The 10,253-nt window shown below is 49.4% G+C and overlaps 1 protein-coding gene across 1 annotated transcript; it reads left to right on the top strand.

Moving 5' to 3' along the window:
• Positions 1-4,778: 4,778 nt before the first annotated feature.
• On the top strand, positions 4,779-9,174 carry LOC136463917 (expansin-B16-like). Its single transcript, XM_066462887.1, has 4 exons — positions 4,779-5,232; positions 6,535-6,841; positions 7,504-7,633; positions 8,500-9,174. The coding sequence occupies exons 1-4, from the start codon at positions 5,031-5,033 to the stop codon at positions 8,692-8,694; spliced, it is 834 nt and encodes a 277-aa protein (XP_066318984.1). The 5' UTR covers positions 4,779-5,030; the 3' UTR covers positions 8,695-9,174.
• Positions 9,175-10,253: the final 1,079 nt, after the last annotated feature.

Below are 10,253 nucleotides of genomic sequence, written 5' to 3' on the forward strand. Positions count from 1 at the left end.
CCCTCCCACCCCTAGGTAGTCTCCTTCCCCTTTCCTCTCCCTCTGGACGACCCTCCAGACATTGGTACTACAACGAAAGCAAATGCTGAGGAGTGTTCTTCTTCCTTGCTGTGTGTGTGAATGAGAGGGAGTGAATGGTTATTTATAGGTTGAGAGGAGGAATAGAGGCCACTCAATGTGCCATGTCAGCGATCCGTGTGCCTCTTCACCTCAGCCCTTGGATCAAACAGTCATAAGATGTATGGTGGAGATAGAGTGGAGTTGTGCTTCCTTGCATGCCAGTACTATATCAGTGATGTGATAATTCGATGTTGTCCGTATATCTGAAAAGTCTATGTTTATTGTCTGAAAAGTATAGATTCGTTCACTGTTGCTTGGTAATCTGTGTACTACATTTGTGCCTTTGTAGAAGTGTAGTATGATTAAAGGTTCATGGAAAAAATTCACAAGATACGATATTGTTTTAGGAGCATCCACAATTACAAATAGAGACATCAATATATATTCCAAACATTTAATCATCCAAGGAGCATAATGCAACCACAACGAATATCACAACCAACATAATATGTTATGCAAAGTCCAAATAGTCCACAATGTCCATACAGTCCCGAATAGTTACAGAAAAGTAAATACAAAATCCATAATAGTTCATACTAACACCTACCACATTCCTCACTGCCTCCTACTCTTGCCCTTACCCTTGTGACCCAGAGCGCTGGTGCAGAGTGTAAGGGTCACGCGGACGGCGTCGCCTAGTGCCTAGAGGCGGTGTAGGATGAGTCGAGGGAGCATCATGGAGCTGAGAGGGGCCAAGCTCATCGTGCCTCTTGTCCACGTCATCGTCGTCAACTGTCATCTACGGCGCCGAGCTCGACGTCAAGATCTACGGCGCCGAGCTCGGCGCTAGTCACTCTGGCGTCGAGCCCCCTGGCAGGTCACCGACCGTGCCCAGGAGCTCGGCGCCAGAGACGGTGGAGCCGAGCTCAGCGCCAGCATCAATGGCGCCGAGCTAAGGGTCCATTTCTGAATTCTTTCCGCCAGGGGTCTATTTGTGAGAAACTTTCAAAAAAAGGGCCAAATTGTAAAAAAATCAGTGTGGCGTGTGGCAGCTGCTGGTCGGTACGCGCGGTGCTAACTCAGTTGACCGCTCTGCTGCACGCGTGCGTGCTTTGCTTTGCTTTTCTCTACCTGTGTTGCGTACTGCATGCACGATAGGAGAAGGGAGAGAGAGTGGGAGGTGGGGCCCATGATGTGCGTTTTATACACGGCCAGGTAGGAGCTGTGGTGGCGGTGGGGTCGGCGCACGCGGGCGCTGTCAGGCGAGGGCGAGCGGAGCACGTGAGAGCGGTGGGGACGGTTGAAGATATTATTGGTGCAATGCGAGGGATATATATTTGGATGGGGAACAAATGGATATATTTGAGATGGAATAAGTATGAAAGGAATTTAAATAGATCTCAAATGACTTTAGTTTTCAAAATAGATTTTGAAAAATTTTTTGAACGAGTAATTTTAAGATTTGAATTTTTGGGATGTTACAAGGGGCTTCTCCGATGTCAACGCCAAAAAATATCTTCATTAATATCTTCGGTGACTACATGGCCAAAACTTCGGCACGAGGTGCTTCGCAGACATCTTCAGTATCTACACCTACATCGCCTTCATCGACACCTTTGGCACAAGGGCATCCACTAACATCTTTGGCGTCCACAATGACTCGCATCCGCTAACACTTCAGCATGAGGGGCTTCACCAATATGTTTAGCGACTACGATGACTTGTCTTCAATCACACATCGGCGGAAGGGGCTTCGCTATCATCTTTGGCCACTACAACAACTCGAGAGCCTTTGTCAGCACCTTTGGCATCAATGTTTATGACAACTTGCCTTCATCGCCGAGTTTGAGGGGCTAAATCAACTCGTTCAACACTAAGACCTACTTCACCTTCCTCAATCACTTCAGTTCGAGGGGTGCAGCAATAACTTCGATCTGGACATCTACTTTTGCTACTATGGCTACTATGACAATGTCAACTACAATAAGCACAACTGAATATTTGGTCACAAGCACCAGCCAAGGGGAGCTCGGGGAGCATACCGAAGGACATGACACTCTAGAGGGTGAAGTCTTCTAATTTGCTCGACGCTCATGAGAGAAGATTTAGAGGCTTCATGTCAACCTTCTGCTATGACTACATTGACTACGATGAGTGAAGGTATGTCCCAAGTGAAGCCTCAGACAAGAAGGTCTCGAAGGCGAAGATCTGCACGCCGAGAAGGTCCCGGAGACGAAGATCTACTCAATGAGGAGGTCTCAGAGGAAAGATCTACACACTGAGAAAGATCCCCCAGAGGCAAAGACCTGCGTGTTAAGAGAAGCTAATAGTCCATGTTTGAAGCGGCCAAGGAAGTCGAAGTCTAAATATGAAGATATCGCAGAGATCGACATCGAGTCAATTGGAGTTAGTGGCTTACTGAGTTAGCACTTGCATAGACTAGAGTCGTGTGCATGCTCTTTTCTCCGTGCCCTTTTTCTCACAAGGTTTTTGGGATGGACGCGCTTCAAGCACTTGTAGTGGACGCGCTTCAAGCAGCCCGCCGGCTGCTGTAGAAACCCGTCAGAATTCACACGAAATCCGTCTCATCGTCTCGGATAATAAAAGAAACAACGCCGTGAAAACGAGCCCTCGACTCCTCGAGTGTCCACGACCAGATCGAAACATCTGCATCATTCGGTTTTCACGTGGATCCACGGCAGGGTCACAGGGCCAGGGATCGATTTCGAGCTAGCCGCCCGTGCTCGGGAAAAAGGACGGGCCGAGCACGTACGGCATGAATGGATGGATTCACCCTCCTTCGTGTCGTCTTCTCTAAGAAAGCTCTCGCTGTTTTGCGGGAACTCACCACCACCAATTGCACTCATCTCACGTCGTCGTCCTTGCCGAGTTTAATCAAGGGAGCTGCCTGAACGGCTTTGCCGCTCTCGCATTTACTCTCCCTTATTAGTCGAGAAATCTTAACCGTGTGCAACCACGAAAGCAGAGGTAGCAGACACAGAGGAATCGGAAATGGAGGCAATGTGCAGGCACTTGCAGAAGCTTGGGAGTTTGGAGAGAGCTTTCAGCTCGATGATGGTGTGGGCCTGTGGATGCAGCCTTCATCGTGCTGCGTCGTTCTGGGTTCTGACAATGCCTTTGACAGCAAGTTAAATAGGAGTACACGCGCACCGGCTGCCATGCATCGTCTGTCCGGCGTTTAACTGCGCAGCACCGACTCCCTCTTGTCTTTTCCCTTGTGCAGCAGTAAAGTTTTCTTCGGATCGAATGAACAGCATGCTGCAGGCAAAGCAATTGCCTGGTCCCCGAACATGTGCTGTTTGGACGTGACCATCTCTGCCGACAAATGCAGTATACTAGCAGCAGTGGACGATGGTGCCGTTCTTCTAATCTCACATTAAAAAGAGTCAGGAAGAAACTACGTACAATGCGTCCGACAAAAGTTTAGGAGGAAAATCATGAAAGGGTTCCATTTTCTGAATGCTCAGCTGCAAGCCTGCAATGAAAACCCAATGGCATGGGAACTGTAATCCAACCATAGGGGCGTGGAGCATGGAACGATAGTTAGAAAGAGGAATTTTTTATTCAACGGATGACTGCATTGACCCCATACATCTCTTGGAACACTGTTGCCCCTTGCCCCCTTGCCCGATCGTTTTTCACGGCACGAACAGGTAGTTAGGCAGCACTGCACAAACGTACCTCACTCACCCACCGTCTTCACTCCGCTCGACTACTTCCCCCCGCCTGCATGGGGGGAAGGGGCCAGGCAAACCGCGACGCAACTTGACCAGATGGGCGCGGCGCGGGTCGGAAGCCTCGGAGGAGGGGTAAAAAGCAGCGCGTCGACACTGGTGCGTGGCCGGCGCCTGCATGCGCCACCATCCACAGCGTCGTCACGCCGTGCTTTCCCAATCACATCATGTTGTTGCACTCAGATTTGGGGCGTTCGTCCATGCTTCCATCTGCGGATCTGCCTACCACATCCCATTCTGGAATCTGGATCTGGGTGGATTCATGCGTGCGGCTTGATGATATCTACCGTTCGTTTGGGTACAGCTCGTCATTTTAATCCCAAACATGTTTGTTATTGGGTGCACGGCAGTTGATCGAGGGTCCTCCTCATCAATCGGCATCAGGACTCGTATCCCTCTTTGTGCAGAAAATCTTGGATTATTACATGTAGGGCCCAAAAAGAAAAAAAAACTACTACTAATAGCTTTGTATATGGTACACATGTAGTATTTATCCACACATATGTGTAGCGTGTGCCTATGTACATTTTTAGAGTGAGTGTGCCATGTGTGAGAGAGCGTGCAACTCGTAATGTGTTTCGCAGAGAAAAAAACAATAATGGTGAAATCTATGTTTTTTTGGTCATGTTGGATTGATAGTATGTTTTTGATCGAAGAAGTAGTAGAATACTACTTGAATACTTTTTCAAAAGTAATGAGTAGTTTATCTTTAGTGAAAATCTTTACCTATGGAAACCATAATGTGTGCACCAACAAGGCAACAAGCAAGGCCAACCCTCATCACGTGGCAAAAGGCCAAGAGCTCTCCAATCTCCATCATAGCAAAAACAGAAAACGGATGGCACTGGGACTGGGATGTGCTCGTATCCAACAGCTAGCCATGCAGAAAAGCTAAAACGCTGCTGTTTTTCTCTACGGCCCTTGCCCTTGTCCACATTAGAAGTCCAGGCAGCCACCACCCTACTCGTGCATTCCCATTGTCCCTTCCCCGCCATTTGTGCAGGGGGGCAGCTCTGAGCACTCAGCACATCGGGGACTGGGCTTCTCGAAGCCTTAAAAGCGATCCCAGAGAGAGGAGGAAGTACCACCACCAGTCCACCACTCGAGCGAGGTCGGGCATTTCTGCACAGGACAGCAGGGGTGTCGGTAGGCGTTCGCTGCCTGGCTGTGCCGCCGCCGCCGTTTCTCTGCTCTTCACGTACGTGCGCGCGCGCCATGGCCGGCGCCTCCTCGAGCTCCTCTGCCGCCTGCTGCGGCTTCTCCATCCGCGCGGTGCTCCTCGCGTCGTCGCTCGTGTGCGCCGCGTGCCTCTTCGGCTCCGGCGAGGCTTCGGGGGCGGCGCACAGGGTGGTCGACCCCGAGTGGCACCCGGCCACCGCCACCTGGTACGGCAGCGCCGAGGGCGACGGCAGCGACGGTAATATATACCTCCATCCATGGCTCTATGCTCAATTCCCACATCCTTCGTCCTGGGTAGAAGAGAGTATATGATGACACTCTCTCTCCAAAGAATTAACAATGGCGAATGCATTGCACTTGCACCTTCAATTCACTGCACCCAAACTTGTGATCCTTTTTTTTACTGTAAATCCGAGCAGTAAGCATGACACTTATGCTTTCGATTTTTCTTTTTCTTCCAAGTAAATACTTCTTCCCATTGCCACATTTTGGCGTTACATCGGCCGGCGTATCCCTTGAAGTCCGATAGAGCAAAGACCGTGGCTTGCCACGCAGATTAAAGACAATATATTGTCAAGCGGAGAGAGCCTTTAAGATTCGTGCGTACGATGGTGGCCGGCAATGGAGCCTGTAGCAAATAGCCATGGTCGTGCTCCACTGTGTCGGGTCCTTAACTCGCCGCTTTTACTAGGAACCAACAACCGTATCGCGTCGGGTTTAATCCACCGACACTCAGCTCCGACGTACGTATTTTCCGCCTGACACGTACAAAATGGGCTGACAGGCATGTATATATAGAGGTGAATTCACCTGCACGTCAAATACTTGTGTTACGTACAATGGTCAAATGGATTCACTTGCAAGTCAATTATTACAGCTATAGTTTTTTTTATTAGAACGAGGCCAGGTTGCATCAGTATTTTTGTTTTTTTACCCTGACCATGTGAACCAGTGTGGGAACGGTCCAATTTTCGATCATTTCTCAACGGAACTGCTGCTGTGTCCATACTTGAGAGCTACTAGTTGCATTTCTCTGCGTCCCTACAAATATTCTACCTGTTGCCCACTCAGTAACTAGGACCTTTTGTCCACGTGCATGCCGCGCTGGTTTCACCTTTTTGTAGCTTATTATATACGAAGAACTGTCAATAGTAAGGCCCCGTTTGGCAGTGAAGCCATTTTTTTTATTTTTGCTTTAGCTCCACGAATGGTTTCACCGGTGGAGCTGAAGCGGTTTTGGTAAATCGTTTGGCAAAATGGCTTCCCTGTGAGAGCATGTTTTTAAAGGCCTGGAGGAGGAGCCAGGAGAAGCCACTTTTTTTTGTTCCATCCTACCCCAAATAACTGTGAGAGCATGTTTTCAGGGGCTTCATAAGTGAAGCTATTTTACTTTACCCCGTTTGATAGAAAACGGCTCCAAACAACTCCTGAAGCCGGTGGAGAAGTCCTGCCAAACGGGGCCTAATTACAGTACCACTCCGTATTTGTCTCTCTAATCCCTATATCACCGTGTTCAATAACAAGAATTAACCACCTGCAGGCGGCGCGTGCGGGTACGGGACGCTGGTGGACGTGGTGCCGATGATGGCGCGCGTGGGCGCCGTGAGCCCCGTGCTGTTCAAGTCCGGCGAGGGCTGCGGCGCCTGCTACAAGGTCCGGTGCCTGGACCACGGCATCTGCTCGCGCCGCGCCGTCACGGTCATCGTCACCGACGAGTGCCCCGGCGGGGTCTGCTCCGGCGGCCGCACGCACTTCGACCTCAGCGGCGCCGCGTTCGGCCGCCTCGCCGTGGCCGGCGCCGGCGGCCAGCTGCGCAACCGGGGCGAGATCAACGTCGTCTTCCGCAGGTACATGCATGCATGCACAGATCTATGTTTACTGGTCATCAAGGCTACTGCACTATGTAGTACGGCAGAGATGAGTGCTGCAAAGGGTAAAGAAGCACGCGAAGGGGACGGTTGACGGTTGTTGGTCAACCCTATCGGGCGGGCGAACTGCATGCCTTGCTCCTGACGTTACTAGAAAAATGCGGACACTTGAGCTCTGTCAAAACGAAAATGATTCTACAGCACTGCATTCCTCCTGGCCGGCCGGCAGTGTGTGGTACCAGGGAGAGCCAGTAGACAGAAGGTTAAAAAAAAATGTGACGCTGTCAGATGAGGACCACCATGGGGCCGGGTATGCAGTACGTAGTTGGATCTTGGAACGTGCCATGGCCAATTGGCCGTGCCATGCATTCCCCCCGGCCCCTTCACTGAATTCATTCAAAGAACACAGTGGGCACGCCATGGCCAGGCAGAAATCAATGTGACACAGAGTTCACGCTCTCCGTACTCGCTTATGGCGTGCGATGGAATGCAAACAAGCCGCAACGGCCACCGTACGTGTGCTGAGTGTTGGCTGTGGCGTGCGCATGGAGTAACCTGCCGCGGGTGAATCCTCAGCTAGTAGCGACGACGGATGGGGTTAATAAAATTTACCGCCGGTGTTTTTGTATGCATGCATGCAGGACGGCGTGCAGGTACGGGGGCAAGAACATCGCCTTCCACGTGAACGAGGGCTCCACTAGCTTCTGGCTCTCCCTCCTGGTGGAGTTCGAGGACGGCGACGGCGACATCGGATCCATGCAGCTCAAACAGGTAAATAACACTAACACATCGATGCAAAAGCTTGCCTTTCTTCGCAGTTCACACCACATCCATAATACATACGGCTCCACTCGACCACGGCACCATGGATGCGTGCGTACGTGAAGTATACGATCATTGCGGTGCAGACGTGCAGTGCAACAAGGGCATTTTCCTCAGTGATATGTGGGAAGGTGTTGGCGTTTCTTTCCATAGGGACGGACATGCGGGTGTTTGTGGGGGCAGTGCTAGTGCTGCAGCATGCCAGCATGTGAGTGGGATCTGGCTTGCTTTTTCGTATGCGGCGGCTAGGGACATGCAGCCGGTTCGGCTGGTTGGTTCGTATCATTGCTGGTTCGTGAAGAAATATTGTTGGTTGGTTTGTATGAGAGAAAAATACTGTTCCGACTAGAAATTTACGATCGTTTACGACAAGCCACAGCCAAACGAACAGGCAGATGGACGATGGTTTGTCTGCTACCCTTTTGGTGTCCCGTCGCGTCCATTGGCCATTTCTGGTGGGAATGTGTCATCTAGGGTTCTAGAATCACATGCATGTATGTCCTCTCTCAGTCACACAAAACAACACCACGGCTGATCTGAGTTGCCAGCTACACATGCATGTCCCTGTTCATTTTTGTCAGGAGTTAACAATAATCTCTTCCTTTTTCCCTACAGTGTGCTTCTGCTTGTACGATAATGCTAGTATGTTAACATGAACCTGTCCTTCTGGTCTCACAATGTTATCCCCACTGCCTGTACCAGCGCTCTCAAACTCTGTGTGCTTGTTAATTATTCCAGCTATTATTATATACCATTTTTTTTTTGTCTTCGGTGTTATTTGGAGTGACTGAAGCTGCACTTCGATGTGGATGCAGGCCAACTCGGCGCAGTGGCGAGACATGCAGCACGTCTGGGGGGCCACGTGGAGCCTCACCCCGGGCCCGCTTGTGGGGCCCTTCTCCGTGCGGCTGACGACCCTGTCCGGCAAGCAGACCCTTACGGCCCAGGACGTCATCCCCAAGAACTGGGCCCCCAAGGCCACCTACACTTCCCGGCTCAATTTCGCGTAGAGGGCGCCTGCCGGGCCCGCGTATTACTGGCCCGGGAGGTGGTCAATTGGGCTTAGAATACAGTCATTCGGAGGCCCACATTGTTCTGTGCAAGTTTGATGCCGCGTGAAGAAGTGTGTGAAGAAGATAAGCTGGTATAGTAGTGGATAACCTGGTATTATGGCCCAGGTAGCCCCTCTCCAAACTGGAGAGAGAGCGTCTGATTTGGTTTTGTGTGGGCCGCATGCTTCCTGGAGGCTGGAAATGGGAGCTCCGGTGAAGAGCGGCTGGGGAACCAAAGGCGTGACTCCTCTTGGATGGACTCATGCAGTACTTATTTCTGCGTTCTCTCGTAACTTAATCTATTATTCTTATCGTGCCCTTGGTACATGGGTTGTAACTTGTGACTTATGCACCCTAATTTATAGGGTCCCTAAACTATAATCCTCTATTGTTTGTTCATGTTAGCTATCAACGACTGTTGCCATTTTGGAAGAAAAAAAATGCAAGCTCAAATGATCAATTGTAATAGCTCATTGTGACACTGTCCAGGAACAAGGTATCTCTACAATGTTGTAATTACTAGGACGACAGGCGCACTTCGCCGCGCCCAATTGAGTGTTAGTCTGTAGGAGCCGATGTTTTAGCTAATTAGTCTGCACTGATCATTTTAGTATACAATTTGTTCTCTGTCAGATCAACCAAATGGCTTCCAATGTTACCGAGCAGCTGCCTCCACCGACAAAGGTTAAAAATAATCACAAAAACCGAAGATGGCATAAGCTCATAAAAAACAACCATATAGAGGCTGCAGGTATCAGAATCACCATAAGTAGCTGAGTAAAAAACATGATATTTATGTGACAGCTATTGGTTGAATCTCTGTTGAACATGTAATGCTATTCTGTGATAGTAACTGTCACATTAGTGTACATTTACCACATATGGTAGCACATTGTTTGGCGCAGATAATGCCTGCAACTATGCAAGGCTGAGTATTACATGGGACAAACGGAGGCAAAACGCTAAAATTTGATGATGGTACGCCTATGAAACCTAACTTGGCAGCAATAATCAATGACAACGGCTTTATGAAACTTTAACTTGGCAGCATCAGTCCTCGTTTGCCCCTGCAATGGATAAATGGACATTCAGGAACTGGATGATTATTGTTAAGCTGAAACCTAGATCGAGATCAATTCAGGTAAGTATTGTAGCCTATCACAAGCGCTCATCCTTGCTATTTAGCAGGACCAGAAGGTTATTTGGGGCCAAGTTTGGATGTGGGATTAGGTCAGCAACTTTTATAATTTTTTTGAGGAACCAGCAACTTTTATTTGGGGCCAAGTTTGGATGTGGGATTAGGTCAGCAACTTTTATAATTTTTTTGAGGAACCAGCAAATTTTATAATTATCCAGTTCTTTTTAAACTCTGACCTTGCATGGAGTTTCCCTGTAATAAAAATAATGTAGACAGCAGAAATTACATTGAACCAAAGAGGATCGGGAAAGAATAGTTAGCTCCCCATGAAGAAGGATAAGGTCCACTCTGAGAATTTTTGGTAGACCAGAGAACCTAA

This window comes from Miscanthus floridulus, chromosome 7, assembly GCF_019320115.1.
Source record: "Miscanthus floridulus cultivar M001 chromosome 7, ASM1932011v1, whole genome shotgun sequence".
Lineage (NCBI taxonomy): Eukaryota > Viridiplantae > Streptophyta > Magnoliopsida > Poales > Poaceae > Miscanthus > Miscanthus floridulus.

Excerpts from the sequence above, each read along its gene's own strand:
- LOC136463917 (XM_066462887.1), top strand. The coding sequence starts at position 5,031 with ATGGCCGGCGCCTCCTCGAGCTCCTCTGCCGCCTGCTGCGGCTTCTCC. Across the intron at positions 5,233-6,534 it reads CGAGGGCGACGGCAGCGACG|GCGGCGCGTGCGGGTACGGG; the intron begins GTAATATATACC and ends AACCACCTGCAG. Across the intron at positions 7,634-8,499 it reads GATCCATGCAGCTCAAACAG|GCCAACTCGGCGCAGTGGCG; the intron begins GTAAATAACACT and ends ATGTGGATGCAG.